At 43.4% G+C, this 22,227-nt stretch overlaps 1 protein-coding gene and 1 long non-coding RNA gene across 2 annotated transcripts in view; one reads left to right on the top strand and one right to left on the bottom strand.

The window, feature by feature from the left end:
* Window positions 1-2,753: 2,753 nt before the first annotated feature.
* prkcab (protein kinase C, alpha, b) overlaps window positions 2,754-22,227 on the top strand; it is a gene marked incomplete in the record, with an annotated part of 241,806 nt that continues 222,332 nt past the window's right edge. The window contains 2 exon segments of the mRNA XM_029728672.1: window positions 2,754-3,064; window positions 4,436-4,467. Coding sequence (XP_029584532.1) covers window positions 2,895-3,064; window positions 4,436-4,467 — 202 coding nt within the window.
* Window positions 8,888-10,411, bottom strand: LOC115171660 (uncharacterized). The gene is made up of 3 exons (XR_003871229.1): window positions 10,147-10,411; window positions 10,010-10,063; window positions 8,888-9,247 (listed from the first exon to the last, which is right to left on the bottom strand). It is a non-coding gene; the product is annotated as an uncharacterized LOC115171660 (long non-coding RNA).

Here is a 22,227-nt window from a genome sequence, read left to right as displayed (position 1 = left end):
AAAGGTACCACATGAGGGAGGAGGATGTCTTCCCTGTAACGCACAGCGTTGAGATTGCCAGCAATGACAACAAGCTCAGTCCGATGATGCTGTGACACACCGCCCCAGACCATGACGGACCCTCCACCTCCAAATCGATCCCGCTCCAGAGTACAGGCCTCGGTGTAACACTCATTCCGTCTACGATAAACGCGAATCCGACCATCACCCCTGGTGAGACAAAACCGTGACTCGTCAGTGAAGCGCACTTTTTGCCAGTCCTGTCTGTTCTAGCGACGTTGTTGCCGGTGATGTCTGGTGAGGACTTGCCTTACAACAGGCCTACAAGCCCTCAGTCCAGCCTCTCTCAGCCTATTGCGGACAGTCTGAGCACTGATGGAGGGATTGTGCGTTCCTGGTGTAACTCGGGCAGTTGTTGTTGCCATCCTGTACCTGTCCTGCAGGTGTGATGTTCGGATGTACCGATCCTGTGCAGGTGTTGTTACACGTGGTCTGCCACTGTGAGGACGATCAGCTGTCCCCCTGTAGCGCTGTCTTAGGTGTCTCACAGTACAGACATTGCAATTTATTTCCCTGGCCACATCTGCAGTCCTCATGCCTCCTTGCAGCATGCCTATGGCACATTCACGCAGATGAGTAGGGACCTGGGCATCTTTCTTTTGGTATTTTTAAGAGTCAGAAGAAAGGCTTCTGCCATGTCCTAATAACTGACCTTAATTTCCTACTGTCTGTAAGCTGTTAGTGTCTTAATGAACGTTCCACAGGTGCATGTTCATTAATTGTTTATGGTTCATTGAACAAGCATGGGAAACAGTGTTTAAACCCTTTACAATGAAGATCTGTGAAGAGTTATTTGGATTTTTACGAATTATCTTAGAAAGACAGGGTCCTGAAAAAGGGATGTTTCTTTTTTTGTTGAGTTTACATGGTAAGTCAAAATCATGATATTAATAGCAAACATTTACATGTTGTCTTTTTTATTTTTGTAATGTAAATGTTTGGGCCTATTATCAATATCGTGAATTTGGCGTAATATAGGGCTAGCTGGATTATTGGTTTGCGAAAGTGATGGAACGTGTTTTTTTCAGTAAGCAATGCCATTAGGTCGTTCAACTAAAGGAGTTTATTTTGTATGCCTTTGATATTGTAAGTAGAAATTGGGCACCAATAATGAATTTGTTATATTCAATTAATATAGACCACATGGAGAATTCAAGCAAATGTTTTATATGAATAAAGACTTGCTAAAAATTCAGCATTATGTCATCCCTCTGTGACTTCCAGGAAGGTTCTTAACCCACTTAACCCAAACGTTTCTCCAAGTTTTCACCATCATTGTTAAGCCCTAGTTTTTTTGTGTTGCTCTGATAAAGTAATTCCTGAAGAGTATTTCATGTGATTAATGATTAATTTTAAGGTAAAAAAAAAAAAAAAAAGAAGTCCCTCATTTTAACTTCAACCCTGTTATGTAACCTGAACTCTCGTTTTAATATGGTAAAACTATTCCCTTTTAAATATTTTTTTTTTTTCAAAATAAACATGTAACATCTGATAGTCAAATCATAATGTAAAAGCAGGTGGGATTGTTCTACTCTTTTTGGTAATTTTCTGGTGTTTTGTAGTGGAAAACTGAGTGAGTTGAGAACACTCACTCCGTAGGCAAGACCATGGTGCTTGCCTACGGAGCTGCGAGGGGAACGGCACCTCCGTACCTTCAGGCTCACCTCTGGTCTGCTGGCCTCCCTACCTCTGAGGAAGCACAGTTCCCGCTCAGCCCAGTCAAAACTGTTCGCTGCTCTGGCACCCCAATGGTGGAACAAGCTCCCTCACGACGCCAGGACAGCGGAGTCAATCACCACCTTCCGGAGACACCTGAAACCCCACCTCTTTAAGGAATACCTGGGATAGGATTAAGTAATCCTTCTAACCCCCCCCCCCCCAAAAAAAAGATATAGATGTACTATTGTAAAATGGTTGTTCCACTGGATATCTTAAAGTGAATGCACCAATTTGTAAGTCGCTCTGGATAAGAGCGTCTGCTAAATGACGTAAATGTAAACTCTGTCAGCCATAGATAGACAGGCTAGAAACGTTTTAACAATTTAATTTTCTTGTGTGAAGCTTCCATTCAATTGCACCTCCCTCTTGCACACAACAAGCTTCCATTCCCCATCACAATGGGATTTATGGCTGATTTAAAATGAGATCATCAAACCTGTTATGGTCAAACCTATTACTTTATTTGGCACTTAAATTAGGTACTTACTTTAGTCCTTTTTTTTACCTCTTCAGGTGGGAAAAGTTTTTTTTAAATTATTGAACATGTGCTCTTTATGGCAGAATGTTTCAATGAGGTGAAATACAAAGATTATTTTCACCAATTCGCACATTTTAAAAGTCACCGAATTGGTGGAACGACCCAGAAATCGATGTGGTGAGGTAAGGTCACGCAGCCTGTTCACGATGAAAATAAAGAAAGCGGTCTGTGCAACAGAGGTAGATTTTGGAAACAAAGAAGGTTGAACTGGGATTGTCCCAGGTACAAACATACGTTACCAGAAATGATATAGGTCTACCCTTTATGAGCTAGCCTAAATACTGATTATTTTCTGAATAGCCTATTACTGTAATAATACGCTTCATCCACATGATGGCAATGCTGACTTGCAATTTCCAACAGCTGCAGTTCAACACTGGATATCATATTATTGACGTCACTGAGAATGAAAAAGAAGCGCTCAGCGGTGGCTCTAGCAAAAGGGAAACCCGCTGTCCAGTGGCTATTTCGCAGTTGCGGTAGCCTATAGTATTTTATTGCGCGTGTAGAAATACAAGTGAAGATACCTTGGAGTAAAACTAAACCGTACGACCGTGTAGCCTACTTTTTTTCTGCAATGGCTGATCATCATCTTTTACATTATAGCGACTCAGCTGCGGTTGGGAACCGTTTCGCCCGCAAAGGTGCTCTGCGGCAGAAAAACGTGCATGAAGTCAAAAATCACAAATTTACTGCCAGGTTTTTCAAGCAACCGACATTCTGCAGTCATTGCACAGACTTTATATGGTAAGCATCAATGCTCTTGCGCACCCGTCATTGTGTGAAAGGGGATAGGAAAAGTTGGTGCGCTCTCGTCAATCCGGTCGTGTTAGTGTATTTCCTTGTTTACCCTATTTGTTTTGAATTATGCAAAATAGTTGCCTTATGTAAAGTGTTAAATGGTTTTGAGGCACTGCTATTAGACTCATAATTAGCCTATTAACCGCTTATCCTCATCAAAATGTATAATTTGTTAATTCAAATGATAACTTAATTGGATGTAATAGTTATAAATGTTCATTAAATTCCATGATGCGAATAGTTCATTTCACATGCGCTATTCTCGTAAAATCATATGAAGCTCGCCCTTCACCTTACAAAAACACCCTTCTGCGCGCTGATTGGCAACTAGAAGTCAGCAATAGAACTCTGTGCTCCCGAATTGGGTATGGATTTAAAAATGCTTTTCTTTATTTAACAAGGCAAGTCAGTTAACACATGTTATTTACACTGACGGCCTAGGAACAGTGGGTTAACTGCTTTGTTCAGGTGCAGAACGACACATTTTTACCTTGTCAGCTCAGGGATTCGATCTAGCAACCTTTACTGTTACTGGCCCAAAGTTCTAACCACTAGGCTAACTGATGTTAATGTGCAAATTGTTTTCCAACCAGGCCATACTAAACTCGCTGCATAATTACTCATCTTGACAAGAAAGATGCACCCCCTTAATCAGAGGCATAATATCAGATTGTTTATTTTGCACTCTAAAACGTTCACATTCAGTAGGCTATTAAATGGATCTTTCACATCTTTTGAAGTCTAATTTCCCTCCTCCACACATCTTGCCATGCTCATGTCTTATAGCCTGGAGACGTCTGTGAACTCTCAATCCATTGTACCTGTGCAACAGATCTTGCTATGCTCATGTCTAATAGTCTGGAAACGTCTAAACTCGCCATCTACTGTAAATGAGTACCATCAAATGATATAGCAGTAACCCTACTGCTAGCTCTGGTCCAGGGCATTAGTGTGCTTTCCTTTACTAGTTGAGGAAAGCACACTAATGCCCCCCCGGACCAGAGCTACCCCACTGGGCACAATGTCAGGTAATCTAATTAGTTTACATTTGATTGAAATGTCAACTAACGTGAATTCAAAACATTTGTCATTGGATTTAAGTTTAAAAAAATAATAAAAATGAACTAAATGCCCTTAAGTTGACTTTGAAAATCCAAATTGATTCAATGTCACATTGATGTGTTGAAATGACATGAAAACAATGTTGATTCAACCAGTTTTTGCCCAGTGGGACCCTACTGTATGACTTGGAGCATCAGAAGTACAGGTAAGACTGTCCTGCTGTCACTCACTGCTCCTTCTCTCTGCTTTTCACAGGGGATTTGGGAAACAAGGATTCCAGTGCCAAGGTAACCCAGTGTTCTGCCTGTGTACATGTTTACGCTCATATTTGCATGTGTACAGTAATTTACATGTGTACACTTATTAGCTTAGCATTAGGTATCCAATTTCCATATACTGTATGATGCACTTCCTATAGTTCCAGTATCAACAGTTAATCACTAATATTCATACCACTGTAAAGGGGACGTTGAACCTTCCACAAGCCAGTTTGGTTGTTGTCAAATCCATTAGCAATCTACAAATGAAGATGCCAGCTGCTTGTTCCTTTGTGCAGTTACTGTACGTCTCAAAGCCCTGCTCAGAGTGCAACAATGTCTGCTATTCTTTGAAGAGCAGGGATACAGTCAGTGAAGGCTTCTGAATCCGCCAGCACCAAAGTACTTCCCCATAGACAACTGTTTAGACTAATATTATGTAGTGTGGTCTAGTAGGGCTCATTGAGTGCGTTATACTGTTCCGTCCAGACTGAGGTGATGACTGGCGAGTCGCTGGCTGGAGATTTGACTGCTCTTACATGTATACTTGATGCAGTCTGTTCTCCTGAAGTGTAAACCCATCATATCATCATTCTATTCTCATTATTGTTCAGACAAGATGCTGCATCTTTCTTATAGCTTGTTGATAATCAGGTCATTATTCACTCTTCCTCTGTAACTCTTAATATCTGCCAAAAACTTGGGTGGGGCCAGTGTTCTCAAATTTACTTCAAAAGTGCAGCATGGCCATTTTTCAGGCTTCTTCCAAATATGGCATTCGTTAACAGTCTTCCACAGAAAAGTAAAACTACAGTACACTGCCTCCGTCGGTGAACTTTCACATTCTGTTTGATGAATTAATGTGCATGCAGAGCCACTTAATGACTAAATACCAATGTATCAGTTCTCTATTCATAGCTGGAGGCCTTTGAGTAGTCATTTATAGGCTGGTTGGAAAAGTTAGTGAAGGATTTACAGCAATACCCAAGTTCCCAGTACCTGAAATGTAATTGTGTGTTTGAATCTCTTGGAGTCAGATTGTAACTATGTAGAAGGGTAAAGGAAAACTGACTGTTAGATTGTAAGCAATAGCAAATCTACATTCCCAAAATAACCATTGAATTCAGAACAGCAAAATATAATTCCATGCCAAAAGTTTATTGGACATTCGCATATCACCAAGTGGGATGAACGTCATGTAGAACCCATAGGATGTATAAAAACATTAGTACTAAGTAATCAAAGCAAATCACATTTGGAATGCCATACAAATTGACACTTACCTTAAAGCCCATCATTCATGCATCAATTGCCAATGTCTGTGGGGAGAAACATTTGTCAGTCATCCAAATTAGACTACTGTACACATGTAGTTGTAACAGTACATTACCTGAGGATAGGATACTGCACTCCTTTGGATCTAGCACTTGGTCTAAGGAGAGGCTGGTTAGGCACAGGTTTACTGATAACGTGGGATACAACACTAACAGAGGGCTGGGCTGTGTCTCCTGGGGAGTAGAGGGTGTTGGAGAAAACCACTGCCTCATTCATAGTCGTTATGGTTCTGAAAAATAATGCTGGATGCAGGCAGAACAGGATCATGGGAGCTGGTGGGGCCCAACACTCTGCTTGATCCATGGGGCCAGTTCTTGCTGTTCAGCAGCAGAGGGAGATGTGTTTCCTTTACCTTGCTGTCCACCAGTGGATTCTGGAGATGGGTGGCAGCCCAGACACATCCACCAATAGGAGGTCCAACATTCTGAGAGGCCTTTGGAACCCATAAGGGCAACCCACAGGGGTATTGGTTAACAGGTCCTGCTACCTCAGTAACACTGGGTCTTGAAGTCTTCTCTGGGAGCTTCTGGCTACTTGGGACTTGTTCTGGTTGCTCAGGGACTGAAGGACAATAATTACAACATGCCATTAATTGGGGTATTATGCCAACTGGTAATGTAATAGTATATAAATCTGATTATAATATATTCAAATTGTGATATGACAGTACACATGCTTGCACCTACCAGTCTCACTACACATGGAATGGGAGAGCCTGGAGGAGTGGAGAGACGACATCTGTCCCTCGGTGGTAACACACCAGCAATATTCTGTAGAGTCGTTGCACTGCTTTGGGGTGTACAGGCCCTCGTTCCACTGGGGTACATAGGCTCCAGGAATATTAGGGCTATTGGCTCTAGCCTGCTCACAGGGTCAGGGCTGGATAGAAGGTTTAGACATTCAGCTTCAGGTAGCTCATTAAGTTAGGTTGAATATAACGTGATCATTTAAGATTACATGAGCTGATAAACATTTAGATTTATACTGTCATAACATCTCAATATCACCATTAAATACAACATACTATTTAAGTGACAGTTTTGTCAATAGCCCAAAATGACAGGAAGCGTAGCAGGTGGAGTTACTTCAGTGCCACAAGAAACGTTCATTGATTTTGTATTCAGAACTTGAAATTCAATATTTGAATGTGTAGTGCACAAATTTTATTTATAAATTGATAACATGATTTGAAACTGAATGAAATTAATATTGCAGTTTATTTTAATAAACATGTTTCTGCATGCACATTGATTACTCTTCTACTACAAGGAAAGCACATTTTTCTAAGCAAACCCAAATCTTAGGAGTTGGACTTAATGCATCAGTTATTGCGATGGTGCTTCCAGTTTAGATAGATACATGTAGTGAAGTCTCCTTGGCAGGGCCGGTTCTATGGGGGGGATAAGCTGGGCATGGACCCCCAGAAAGAACACGCCCTCCCTCAGTTGTTGCCCCATAAAGTGTTATGAATTGCAGTGGCCCGGTTTTACCAATGTAGTGCAGCACGGCCTGCCAGTAGTTCAGACGGGACAGAGGCTGGGTGCGCTCATGATCTGAGGGGGATGTAATATTTAGTAGTTAAATCCGAAAATGCATTCTGATTGGGAACCTAGCCTAATTAAGGAAGCTAATTTGACCCCTCACTGGGTGGGATCCAATGGACTGTCACAGAGAGCGATGTCGAGCAACCTGCTAGCCCAACCACCGAGGTTGAGAGTCTAGCAGCTAATTTAGTATTGGCTCATCAAGAGTGACGCAAAGTAAAATCGCAACCGCTGCCAGCGAACCCCACTCAGTTCTTCAAAAGATATGGCGGGCCTGTCAGCAATGCCGACTGCAGTTGGCACTGAAACATTAGGGACATCACAGCAATGTGCAAACACTCCATCCTGAAGAACGTATTCAGTGAAGAGATGTAGCATGTTAAATCAACGAAAAGCCCAGCTGGCATTTGAGCGGGACCTACCAAGTACATTTCACCAGGAAGGAGAATGGATCAGAAAGGTCTGAGGTTAAACACAGCAACTCTAAAATGATCAGCTACAGCCTTTATGGCCCTGGCTGCCGTGCCAGAGTTAATACAATTCCCTCATGTAAACCTACTGGTTGTTCGGCAGATTTTATGCAAACTATAGTTTAGTCCTTTGCTTTACTGCACCGCATCTTTTAGATACATGATTGTCATTGCGTGCATGTGTAACCAGTGTTAAATGGCTAGCCAGTTAGTGGGGTGCGCGCTAATAGCATTGCAAATCGGTGGTTTCACTTGCTGAGACCTTGAAGTAGTCGTTTCCCTTGCTCTGCAAGGGCCGCGGCTTTTGTGGAGTGATGGGTAAGTGTTTCGAGGGTGACTTGGTGTACAGAAGGTGTCTGGTTCAAGCCCAGGTAGGGGCGAGGAGAGGGACGGAAGCAAAGCTGTTGCACATGGGACTAATTGCTAGATCTAGAGCCTTGCGTCATTTGATGGTATAGGGACAATGACCAATGAAGCCTACTGGTTGTGCGGCGAGGTGAGCCCTGGCAGGCACTCCTGTGGTCTGACTGTTCCTTGTTGGTGCCGAAATTGGCAGCTAACGTTCGTTTTTCAGAGCGCTGACCGGCGATAGCCTTCTGTCCATGGTCCTGAATTAATGTTACGGTGTGCCTTTTTAATGAGGGCATCTTGGGCTACCAGTGTTTGTGAGGCTCGTCAACATTGTGTGCAAAATGACAATTTCTAATATGGCTGCATTTCAGATAGGCCTGGATTGTTTAAGTTGCAGTAGTATAACCAATAGTGTAGCCTACTGAAAGTAGTAAGTTAACTACATTAGTCTGTGTGATAATATTGGCATCACTTTTACAGTAGCTTATGACAATGAGTGGGCCCCTCCCTGCATTGTGCTCAGAATGGACATTCTCTTAATTGGAGCCGATTCAAATGGGCTACTACCATGTATGACATTTCACTGCCATGCATATAGAATATGCACCTAGTTTGCTTTTCTGGAACTACCACAGAAAATATTTTGCACCTGGAGAAGTAACGGCTTGGTTACGGTCATTGCGACAGCCTATAGTTGTATTTAGTGAAGTTTAAGCCATGTAGTGGGGCACATTCTCTTGTGTTATTATATAGAGTAACGGTTGTGTACGGCTACATTTTTATTTTTTTACATTTGAACAGTAGAACCAAATCAACTTGTGTTTAGGGCTTTAAAGCAATACTAAACAAAAAATAAACCCAACATGTCCCATGCTTAATGAACTTAAACATCCCAGAAATGCATGCATATGCAAAAACAAACTTCAAATTGGTTTACATCCCTGATAATCTATCCAGTGCAGCTGGGCGTTGGAGGCCCATTGTCGTGCCATTCATCCACCGCCTCGTGGTTCAACAATGCACAGCCCCATGTATCTGTATACAATTCCTGGAAGCTGAAAAGCTTCCATAGTAGCGGTCTCTCACTCCGTGTCCTCCGTGTCCATGTTCCTGAGAGTTTTAGAGTTCAGGAATGGAGTGTTAAGATATTACCTCAAATACTACAGCCACATTCATAAGAACATTAAATATGCCACATTGGATTCAGGAACCACTGTTGGTACAGCCAGCTCACCATAGTATTTCACTGTTTCCATCTACCTTTCCTGGCAGACAAAGTACCAGAATGTTTTCAATCCAAATGCAGCCAAGTTGATTAAACTTCAGGAAGCTTGAAAACAATACAATAACTAAGAGCCTATAAATATTGAATTGGAATAGAATTAAGACTGAACAGTCATGAAACAGTTACCTGGTTCAATTTGTGCAAAACAAATGAGAATTTACATTCAATTTCTGGTGGCACCGAAATCACTCCATACCCATGTTGTCAAAGACAAGCATACTGGCCAGGGAAACTGGAATGAGTGTAAAACAACCCTCCATAGTAGCAGTTTAAACTCCATAAAAGTAATAGTTTAAGAAACCCTGCCCTAGGCTATGGTTCAGGACCAAAGGGGGGGCCCTGGGCATGTCAAAGGTCAGTCGCTACAATAAATCTACACCGTTGGGTCATGGGATGACAATTTCTCATTTGGGGCTTAAGCTCAAGTTTAAGAACCCTGGCCTAAGAGACAAAAACGACTAGAGGCTAAAAAATGTTAACAAAATAGTACATCAGGTCAAATCAAAGTAATGTGACATTTTTCAAAATCAGAAGTGTTAACTCAAAATTAATTATTTCAATTATCAAAAGAGCAGAAAACAGTTTACCATTTGACAGGAAAACCAGTAGTGCCTATAAACAGCAAACACAGCCAAGAGACCCTGAAAAAGCAAGGAGGAATGATTAGTAAAAGGGCCAGCACACCTTCAACAATACAACTTATTGAAGACAACCCATTTCTTACCTTAGCGTGTCCAAGAGCCATAGCAATCAGCTCAGTTGTAGAACTCCCCAGTGGCTATGGCGTGGCAACAGACAGCTTCCGGTTTTAACTGTGAGAGTGCTGCTCTCTCCTTGTATTGGCACCTTGACTCTCCTGGGTTTCAATTAGAGACAGCTGGTGGCAATCAGTTACCTTATCATTTAACATAATGACTAGAGTTGACTTGTTTTCCTATTTCAGCATGACACACAAACCTATCTGTTTTACACAATACATTCCTATCTGCACACACTTCAACATTGCACCCTCCCAAACAGGTTTCAGGTGTAGCCAATCTAGACATTAGACAAGATTTCCCCAATTGGGACAGATAAGCTGCATTTACACAGGCAGCCCAATTGTGCTATTTTTCCGCTAATGGGTCACATTTTCATTAACAAAAAGGTCAGAATTGGGCTGTCTGTGTAAAGCAGCCATAGAGGGATAGACAGGGAAAGCTTGTGGTAAGGAAAATCATCAATACTATCATACCCCATGTTGAGATAAAAAATGAAGGAGCTTGATATGGGATGAGATTACCACTGTTTTTAACATGCTTATTAGACATGACCTTTGGGCAGTTAGAAACTATACAAAACATTGTTGTGTCCTAAATAAATATATAGGTGCAAGTTTAACTACTCTAATTCAGAACAGTGTAATTCAGTGTTGATCAAACTGTTGTCCAAGTATCAAAAACAGTGCAATCATTTCTGTGACTCTCAGTAACCTTCTAGTGTGATAACCATGGACTTGTCTCTGGGCAGTCTCCACCAGTGGAGGTTGCTGCGGACGGCTCATAATAATGGCTGGAATGGAGTGAATGGAATGGCATCAAACACATGTAAATCATGTGTTTGATGTATTTGATACCGTTTCACTCATTCCGCTCCATCTGTTACCATGAACCCGTCCTCCCGAATTAAGGTGCCACCAACCTCCCGTGGTCTCTATAGAGTCAGACAGGGACACTACTACTGCACAAGGGCCCAGATGTCCACATGTTACCATAGTCTCTGTCAGTGTAGTGTTCCTCTCAGGACACTTGATACACCAAGCCAGGTAACTGTGTGTAGACAGAGCAACGCTGAAGGTAAAGGCTAGAGAGGGAGGGAGAGATATAAAGGGTAGGTAGAGAGCGAGATTAAGAGTACAAAAGGAGAAAATAACAGGGAGGTAGCAGGCAAGGTGGAGAGATTAGGATGTAAAGGCTAGGGGAGAGAATGAATGAGGGAGAGGTGAAGGAATGACAGAAGAGGAAGGAAATAGTGCGGGAGAGAGAATGAGAGGAATGGAGGGAGAGAGAGTACAGGATCAGTAGGGAGAGAGAGAATGAGGGGAATGGAGGGAGAGAGAATGAGGGGAATGGAGGGAGAGAGAATGAGGGGAATGGAGGGAGAGAGAGTACAGGATCAGTAGGGAGAGAGAGAATGAGAGGAATGGAGGGAGAGAGAATGAGGGGAATGGAGGGAGAGAGAATGAGGGGAATGGAGGGAGAGAGAATGAGAGGAATGGAGGGAGAGAGAGTACAGGATCAATAGGGAGAGAGAGAGAATGAGAGGAATGGAGGGAGAGAGAATGAGGGGAATGGAGGGAGAGAGAGTACAGGATCAGTAGGGAGAGAGAGAATGAGGGGAATGGAGGGAGAGCGAATGAGCGGAATGGAGGGAGAGAGAGTACAGGATCAGTAGGGAGAGAGAGAATGAGGGGAATGGAGGGAGAGAGAGTACAGGATCAGTAGGGAGAGAGAGAGTACAGGATCAGTAGGGAGAGAGAGAATGAGGGGAATGGAGGGAGAGAGAGTACAGGATCAGTAGGGAGAGAGAGAATGAGGGGAATGGAGGGAGAGAGAGTACAGGATCAGTAGGGAGAGAGAGAATGAGGAATGGAGGGAGAGAGAGTAAAGGATCAGTAGGGAGAGAGAGAATGAGGGGAATGGAGGGAGAGAGAGTACAGGATCAGTAGGGAGAGAGAGAATGAGGGGAATGGAGGGAGAGAGAGTACAGGATCAGTAGGGAGAGAGAGAATGAGGGGAATGGAGGGAGAGAGAGTACAGGATCAGTAGGGAGAGAGAGAATGAGGGGAATGGAGGGAGAGAGAGAGTACAGGATCAGTAGGGAGAGAGAGAATGAGGGGAATGGAGGGAGAGAGAGTACAGGATCAGTAGGGAGAGAGAGAATGAGGGAATGGAGGGAGAGAGAATGGGGAATGGAGGGAGAGAGAATGGGGAATGGAGGGAGAGAGAATGAGGGGAATGGAGGGAGAGAGAATGAGGGGAATGGAGGGAGAGAGAATGAGGGGAATGGAGGGAGAGAGAGTACAGGATCAATAGGGAGAGAGAGAGAATGAGGGGAATGGAGGGAGAGAGAATGAGGGGAATGGAGGGAGAGAGAATGAGGGGAATGGAGGGAGAGAGAGTACAGGATCAGTAGGGAGAGAGAGTACAGGATCAGTAGGGAGAGAGAGAATGAGGGGAATGGAGGGAGAGAGAGTACAGGATCAGTAGGGAGAGAGAGAATGAGGGGAATGGAGGGAGAGAGAGTACAGGATCAGTAGGGAGAGAGAGAATGAGGGGAATGGAGGGAGAGAGAGTACAGGATCAGTAGGGAGAGAGAGAATGAGGGGAATGGAGGGAGAGAGAATGAGGGGAATGGAGGGAGAGAGAGTACAGGATCAGTAGGGAGAGAGAGAATGAGGGGAATGGAGGGAGAGAGAATGAGGGGAATGGAGGGAGAGAGAGTACAGGATCAGTAGGGAGAGAGAGAATGAGGGGAATGGAGGGAGAGAGAGTACAGGATCAGTAGGGTGAGAGAGAATGAGGGGAATGGAGGGAGAGAGAATGACGGGAATGGAGGGAGAGAGAATGAGGGGAATGGAGGGAGAGAGAGTACAGGATCAATAGGGAGAGAGAGAGAATGAGGGGAATGGAGGGAGAGAGAATGAGGGGAATGGAGGGAGAGAGAGTACAGGATCAATAGGGAGAGAGAGAGAATGAGGGGAATGGAGGGAGAGAGAATGAGGGGAATGGAGGGAGAGAGAGTACAGGATCAGTAGGGAGAGAGAGAATGATGGGAATGGAGGGAGAGAGAATGAGGGGAATGGAGGGAGAGAGAGTACAGGATCAGTAGGGAGAGAGAGAATGAGGGGAATGGAGGGAGAGAGAATGGGGAATGGAGGGAGAGAGAATGAGGGGAATGGAGGGAGAGAATGAGGGGAATGGAGGGAGAGAGAATGAGGGGAATGGAGGGAGAGAGAATGATGGGAATGGAGGGAGAGAGAGTACAGGATCAGTAGGGAGAGAGAGAATGAGGGGAATGGAGGGAGAGAGAGTACAGGATCAGTAGGGAGAGAGAGAATGAGGGGAATGGAGGGAGAGAGAGTACAGGTTCGGTAGGGAGAGAGAGAATGAGGGGAATGGAGGGAGAGAGAATGAGGGGAATGGAGGGAGAGAGAGAATGAGGGGAATGGAGGGAGAAAGAATGAGGGGAATGGAGGGAGAGAAAGTACAGGTTCAGTAGGGAGAGAGAGAATGAGGGGAATGGAGGGAGAAAGAATGAGGGGAATGGAGGGAGAGAGAGTACAGGATCAGTAGGGAGAGAGAGAATGAGGGGAATGGAGGGAGAAAGAATGAGGGGAATGGAGGGAGAGAGAATGAGGGGAATGGAGGGAGAGAGAATGGGGAATGGAGGGAGAGAGAATGAGGGGAATGGAAGGAGAGAGAATGAGTCGAATGGAGGGAGAGAGAATGAGAGGGAATGGAGGGAGAGAGAGTGTACAGGTTCAGTAGGGAGAGAGAGAAAGTGAACAGGTTCAGTAGGGAGAGAGAGAGTGTGTACAGGTTCAGTAGGGAGAGAGAGAGTGTGTACAGGTTCAGTAGGAAGAGAGAGAGAGTGTACAGGTTCAGTAGGGAGAGAGAGAGAGAATGAGGGGAATGGAGGGAGAGAGAGTGTACAGGTACATTGTAATGAAAAGAGAGCAAGTGCTGCTCCCCCCCTCACCTCCTGAGGTCACGGTGCCTGGCCTCGGAGCCTCTGGCATCCCTGTGCCCTTCTCATGCTAGCTCTGTCACAGCACAAGGTCACGATACAGAGTAGAGATGCTCCAGGGAGCAGGTCTGAAGGCTTAATTAACTGTCAGTCCACACCGCAGGTAGTAGTACACCACCAAGCTGCACTGCCACACGATGGGCCAAGCGCTGGAGAGTCCACTGATTTATCACCAATTTACCACTATTGAAATGAAAGGGAGAGTGGAGAGGTTTACTGTTTAGATTCACTCTATAGGGCAGTGATTCATAAGGCCAAGAGTGATTCATAAGGCCAAGAGTGATTCATAAGGCCAAGAGTGATTCAAAAGGCCAGGAGTGATTCAAAAGGCCAGGAGTGATTCAAAAGGCCAGGAGTGATTCAAAAGGCCAGGAGTGATTCATAAGGCCAGGAGTGATTCATAAGGCCAGGAGTGATTCATAAGGCCAGGAGTGATTCATAAGGCCAGGAGTGATTCATAAGGCCAGGAGTGATTCATAAGGCCAGGAGTGATTCATAAGGCCAGGAGTGATTCATAAGGCCAGGAGTGATTCATAAGGCCAGGGATGGTATTCTCACAGCACCTCAGAGTAGGAGTGCAGATCTAGGTTCAGGTCCTCCCTGTCCATGTAATCTTATTCAGTATAATATAAAAAACAAAACTGATCCTACACTCTTAGAAAAAATGGTTCCAAAAGTTTTTTTTGTAGAGAGATAGGGTTCTACCAAGAACCATTTTGATCAGAAGAACCTGTTTTAGAAGACAAGGGTTATTTGTAAGGCAAAGGGTTCTACCTAGAACCTTTAACATCCTAAGAACTGTTTTTTGAAGAAAAGGTTCTTTGATGATTCTTTGGGAGGCAAGAAGGGTTCTACTTAGAACCACACTCTGAGTGTACAAAACATTAAGGACACCTTCCTAATATTGAGTTGCATGGACTCTACAAGGTGTCTAAATCGTTCCACAGGGATGCGGGCCCATTTTCACACAGTTGTGTCAAGTTGGCTGGATGTCCTTTGGGTGGTGGTCCATTCTTCATACACACAGGAAACTGTTGAGCGTGAAAAACCCACCTACTACCATACCCTGTTCAAAGGCACTTACATATTTTGTCTTGTCCATTCACCCTGTAGACGGCACACATCCACCACCCATGTCTCAATTGTTTCAAAGCTAAAAAATCCTTCTTGAACCGGTCTCCTCTCCTCCCCTTCATCTACACTGATTGAAGTAGTTTAACAAGTGACATCAATAAGGGATCATGTCATGGAAAGAGCAGGTAGCAGGTGTCCTTTATGTTTTGTACACTCAGTGTGTATAATATTTCCCATCATGCTCTATTGCAGGGAGATTTTCAGAATTGTTTTTTTTTTTACTGTAAAATCTGTGTTTTTGTGTTGGTTGGTTGGTTGATTTGTTTTATGCTACACAAAGATACATAGCATACAGTTTTCTAAACTAATTCAATCTGTTAGTAATTGGATTTATTGCACCCGTTACTGAGATGGTTGTTCCAGTTTAGATGTTTGAGGTAGTCACTGTGTATAATCTTCCTTTCCCTGGCAGTTATACTGAATACAGGTTTCAGCTGATTAGCAATTCCACTTGTTGGATATCTTTACTCTGGCTGGATTCCAATAGAAATTACACATCACTTTGCAAGCCATCATAATGTGACTTACAGGTCTGATGTGGCCTGTAAACCATACTATGAAGGACCCTCCAAAGAAAAAAGGTTTCTCGGTAGAACCCTTCATTGAGGGCTCTGGATAGAATCCTCTCCTAAGAGTTCTACCCAGCACCAAAAAGGGTTCCCCTATGGGGACAAACCGAAGAACCCTGTATGGTTCTACTTAGTTCAGCACTCCCCCTCTGAGACGCTTTATGATCATGTGACCTGACCAGGACAAACTCTGGGTCATTAAGCTACAAGGTCAGGTTTGACCAAGTTATGCACACATCAGTCTGTTGGTATCAATATGGAACCTAGTTATCTGTTGTTAGTGCGAAGCATAGAATACGGAATTAGAATACTCATTTAATAGGATCTCTGTGGTGTGAAGTCTGTATCCCACTAATGCTATACTATACTTACTAGGGCATAATAGTGATACAATGGAACTCATATAATAAATGAATAACGGACCTGGCAGCCTAGTTAGTTGGGTTCTGGAGCACACAGTGGGCCAGCAGACAGAGTGGTTTTATTAAGTGTTGTTGGCCCACTGTGCAACAGTGATCATGAAGATACAGTATGTACACATGTATAATCTCACACATCTGAAAGCTAAAGCAACTGGCCGTTGTTTATACATGACCAGGCCTCTCTGCTCACAAGGCCAAATGGCTTAAGGTAATGGTCTGTTAGGACATAGGCCTACTAAGGACAGGTGGATGATCCATACATGAAACAATAACACAGCTCAATGGAGATACAGTAAACATGTATTTTACAACAAATATAATGTTAACTGGAAGTAGTATAATTCATTTTAAATAGCACAAAATGTTATATTATACCACTGACGTTCCAAAATAGATTATCTCAAACATTGCACACCACTAGGCTACACATGAGACGTGCGAGTGCACTCTAGAACACCCATCATGAGAGTCAAGCTGGGGTGTGTTCAATTCGATTAAACGTTTGCTACTTTGCGTGACGGTTTCTACTGAACGACACTATTCCCAAAACATTCTTCAACAGCCTTTGAGGTACGTTTGCTCTGTTTGATGGGTGTGGAGGGGTGTGGCTTGAAGCAGTGAATGACGTATTTAAAGGGCAGCGGAGCGTTCCACTACCCAACCCCTCCCCTTTTTAAACTGGTCATTCTGAACTGCATCGTTTCCGTGTAATTGAACGTTACAGTACGTTTTTTTGTACAGTCAAAGTTGCAGTCATAATGTTACAAACTAAACAGTGTATTTTAGACAAAATAAACAACATAATGACTTTATCTAAGCATGAATGTAAATAAATACTATTGGTAACATATACAAATCCGATTTCTTATCTGAACCTGAGTAAATAGGCCATTTGTAATTACACGCGATAGTGAGAGACAACAAACCATACAGGAGATGTATTAGCGATAGGCCTATACCTCAAAGCCTGTATCGTCGCAATCAACAAATGGTATGGGCTGGATTCTTCTCATGAGCAGAATAGCCTAACCCTAATGCCATAACTCACATGGGAAGCTTGTGAGAGACAGGAGTGGAGCAGTGAGCTATGCATAGGACTGTAGGCCTATGTGGATGTGTTGGGTGGTGGAATCCTCTCAGAGGGCTGTGAGCTGATGATCCATGCCCACCAACACACATTGAAAGTGGGATGATATGATAACAGATGCGTGTTCTTGGACGTGCAGAGTGCTTGTTCTTGGAAAGACCAGGGATCTGAAAAGTCTGCCAGTTGGATTCTCAGTCCCAGGAGGTGTGTCTATGCTCCCTCTCTCTCAACTTCATGGGATGGACAGATACTGGCTTTTTGTAGTTCCTGTTCACTCATTTGTGTGTGTGTGTGTGTGTGTGTGTGTGTGTGTGTGTGTGTGTGTGTGTGTGTGTGTGTGTGTGTGTGTGCGCATATGGTACAATGTGTGGGGTACATTGTTCGAGAGTGTATTAGGTTCATTGTTCAATGCCCTTGATATCTAGGCCTTTTCTTTAGATATTGAGAACTCACCTCCTATCATATGGCAAACAATTCCCACAGGACACAGGCTTCACTGAATCTCCCCTCACCACAGTAAAGACATCTCATCTTGAAATGAACTGAATAGAATACAATAAAATAGAACCGAACAGGATAGAATAGAGCAGAATAGAAAACTCAGCTTGAACTGAGAGGAGATTAGTTTATTAAGTAGGGCAATTCCTCTGTAACAGAATGACACTGACACTCAGATTTTTCACTTTAAAATGTATGTCTAACCCTAGTGCATACTGTACAGCACTGGCAGGGAATAGCTTTAGTCTGAATATGGCCCCACTGCTTCATCTGTACCACAGAGGTCAGAGGCTACCTTATTTGCACCAAGGATGACAGTGAATGTTCTGTCATATATAGAGACATTATGCATGACTGCTGAGAGATGCCATGAGATGGTACAAATAATTTGTCATAAATCTTGGGATTCATACTTGTATGAATTTTTAACTCTTCATGATAGAGATCTCAATGCCTGTGCCTTTCTCCAACTGAATTCTGTTTATTTATTCAATGAGCTGTAAGTATGAGGCACTAGGAAAGCTTTTCAGTATAAGGATAATGAATATTTGCATCATACCTCACTGGGGACTATTTGGGCTTCAATCATACTTTTATATTTTAAGCAGAGAGGATATTGCACGCTTGTTGTATAACATAAATGTGTCATTCCTCTCCTGTGGCTATTGGTGCTTCAATAATACAGTTTCTATTTATTTACACTAGAGTCTATGGGATTTGTACTGTAACATCATACTGCAACATTTGCGTCTCAATCTCAGAGCATAATCTCCTGCAACAGCATCTCGTAAAGCGATGCCAAGCCTGCCTTGAGTACAGGATGAGTTATGAATTACCCAGGGAGCATTTGCCCTATAAAGGAATTATTGGAAAGATGATGAAGTCCCTCTCTCTGTGATGGTACATTTATATAATTTGAACTGCTATTAGTTTATGGTTGCTGGGCCGTGGGCGGGTAAAGGGCTGCCGCAGGGATCCCGCTGTGCAGTACAAAGGCCTGATGGCAGGTATCTCATTGTCCTGCAGCATTTTCCAGGCGACCAGCCTCCCTTGCCTCCTTTCTCTGCCCACCTCCACAGCAGAGGGTAGTGGAAGGGAGCGTGGGCCGGAGTAGTGGCAAGGTGAGACGTCTTTATTGTAGTGTGTCTTAGTGTGGGAGGAGGCTGAGCACCCTGCAGCTCCCATGGGGCTGTGTACTCTACTCACTTGGAGCCATTTGGTTGGTATTACTCAGAATGGGAGTGTGTGTGATATTGGCCTGTGTGCGTGAGTGCGTGTGTGAGTGCATATGGCCTGTGTGTGTCTGTGTGCGTGTCTGTGTATTGGGAGGATGGATGTGTGTGCGTGCGTGCGTGCGTGTGTGTGTATAGGGAGGATGGATGTGTGTGTGTGTGCGTGTGTGTGACTGTGTAGAGGTCACAAGATCTGTTTCAAATTTCATGATTTATTTGCTTTCTTAGTTTCTTTCAGCAGTGTATGCATATTGTTCAGAGGTAGAGGTAACCGCGGTAACTAAGGTAATGCCTTGTTATTGGCCAGTCTATTTTGATCTGGTTCTAGTGGACTTTGTAAAGGTCACTGGCTGGGATCCATGGTCCACTGTGGAGACGTTGTATCACTGTCATATGGCCATGCTGAGAGACTGGCCCATTCACAGGCTGTCTGTCTGTCTGTCTGTCTGTCTGTCTGTCTGTCTCTCTCTTCCTGCTTCTGTCTCTGTCTCTCTCTTCCTGCTTCTGTCTGTGTCTCTCTCTTCCTGCTTATGTCTCTCTCTCTGCCTCCCCTCTCTCTCTCTCTCTCTCTTTAACTGAAACATTCTTTCTCTTCCTCTCTTACTACCTATCCCGTCTTTCTGTCGTCTCTCACACAATTTGCTGAAATAATCCCTCCTGCCCGATCTAGCTTTTTCAGACAACCTGAGGAGTTGATGGGATGTGTGATATGAAATCGGGAATCATAAAACACATTGTCACCCCGGCAGAACTTTGTTTAGAATGAAAAAAACTAATTCAGCCATCAGGCAAGTGTTATGGAAGAGACCTTGTAAGTGAAGCAAAACAGACTGTCATATCAAGCAGATGAGATATTGATATTCAATATTAAAGAGAAAATCCACCTAAAATCACCTATTCCTTCAATTTAGTGTTAAATAACACTAATATGTGAGAACAATATTTTTTGTGAAGAAATGTTTCATTTTGACGTTATAATAAGGTTGGTAGCAACATGGAAAATCGTTGTGGAAATCTGTTGCAGCTCAAGTCTACTACAAAATCCAAAATGCAATGCTCTCTATATGGGCTGGCTGGCTAGCTATATAGCAAACGTAGCTACACAATAATACCGAAGACCATATCAGCATGTAACGTAGGTAATTAGCTGTAAAATTGCCTAAAGAAACTGCACTATCAATTTAGGAGTCTACATTCTCACCATGTTCAACCTGCAGATCGGTGTGCCTCACAGAGCGGAGTCTAACATTCGCAACGGCAGATATACTTTTGAGGAGATGGGAAACATTGCCCTTGCTACTCGCAGTGAATTCTGGGAGATTCTGGGACAAGGAGCGTTCTCCTTCGAGGAGTGAATGGGAGTCTATTGGGCGCTAGCTCAAAAACCCAACATTAGCATGAATTTCATCAACAAGTAGTACAACATTTGAAATCTTTCCCGAGATGTGAGATAATTAACTTTCTATTTGTAGTTTCTTATACCTTTGGATTTCTGATATTATGTACTTTCGAGGAAAATAGGCGCCTTTCTCGACATATACACTGACTTTGAGAAGGGATTGCGTGACGATTAACTTAGCAACCGCGTGACGCAGCAGGACATTGTGAACGCGATTGGTCTACAGTCTGCTGAGTGTGGCGTTTACGTTCCTTCATTCATTGGATTCCTATCTCATTTCTATAATATATCTGGCAACAGCATCATGCAATGCACCCTGGACTGAAGAGACAGACAAATGTGCTAGACCCTTAAATTATACATTTCTCGAGGTCGGAATATCGTAAAAATATGATCAATGGCTCATTCGAGAGAAGACATCCTCCTGAGTTATGACATCGGCCAGTATTGAAATCTGACAGGTATGATAGACGTTTTCACCATCTAAAAGTCCAATTCATATAGACTTCCAGTGTAGTGAGAGAGACTTTATCACGGTTGTACGTAATAGCAAACGGATTTCTGCCTGCTTAAACGCCAATAACTCAGATACACATGAAAACATGAAATGACCCAGGGAATCGATAGAACATCCCTCAGAGATGCACAAAAACAATATAACATTCAAAATGGGTGACCCTTTCCTTTAAGTAGTAGGTCTTCACCAATGCTGCCCAAATGTGGCAGTGTTAGCTTTTACTTAGCGTCAGCGAGTGTCTATGATGCCAGTTCTACGTAGATCCATCTATGACAGTGTGTGTGAGTGTTTGTGTGTGTTTGTGTCTGTGTGTGTGTGACTTGGATCAGTCATGGCCACAGTGACATGGATGTTCTCCTCTCTTCTCTTCTCTCCTCTCTTCTCGGCCCCGTGGCCCTTTGATGTGGAGTGGCTGTGGAGCTGACAGTACCATCTGGAGAGCTTAGCCCACGGCCAGGAGGAGAGCAGGAGAGGAAAAGAGCGTCTGGACAGGGTCTAGAGATTTAGAGAGGACAGAGATGAGGGGAAGAAGGAAGTGTAGCATGAGGGACAACCCTAAGATACTATACCATGTTAACCTCTAACCTGTTACAGAAGGGAGAGAGAGGGGAAGATAAAGAGGAGAGGCCAGTGAGAAAGAGTCCAAGCTGGACATGGTCTAATGCAGTGGTTCTTAACCTTGTTGGAGGTACTGACCCCCACCAGTTTCATATGCGCATTCACCGAACCCTTCTTAATTGGAAAAATTAAATTCAAAACATAGGTATATATTTTACTGGTGCACAAAATGAACCGTGCATCAACATCAGTGTTCAAAGAACAAAACCATTAAAACATGATTTTCACACAAAAACAAAAACATAATAATGAATATTTACTGCAAATCAGTGTGACTTCTGCTGTTGCCTTTCAGAGACCAGTTCAGAAATGCGCGGCTTCATCTTGGCAAGTGCCACTCTCATGTCATTTTCGCAACAAAGTCTGTTCCTTTTCTTCGTTTTTATGTCCAGCATCCTCGAAAAGGATTGCTCGCAAAGATATGTTGTAACAAACGGTATGAAAATCTCCAGAGCTTTCTTAGCAATAACAGGGTACGTTACCATTTGTTGACACCAAAACGTTGAGAGCGTTGTTGTTCTGAAGAGTTGCTGTTGAACCT

The sequence above is a fragment of the Salmo trutta genome, chromosome 32 (genome assembly GCF_901001165.1).
Source record: "Salmo trutta chromosome 32, fSalTru1.1, whole genome shotgun sequence".
Taxonomy (NCBI): domain Eukaryota; kingdom Metazoa; phylum Chordata; class Actinopteri; order Salmoniformes; family Salmonidae; genus Salmo; species Salmo trutta.
The sequence above is the reverse complement of the archived record's forward strand: the minus strand, read 5'-3'. Positions and strand labels throughout refer to the sequence as shown.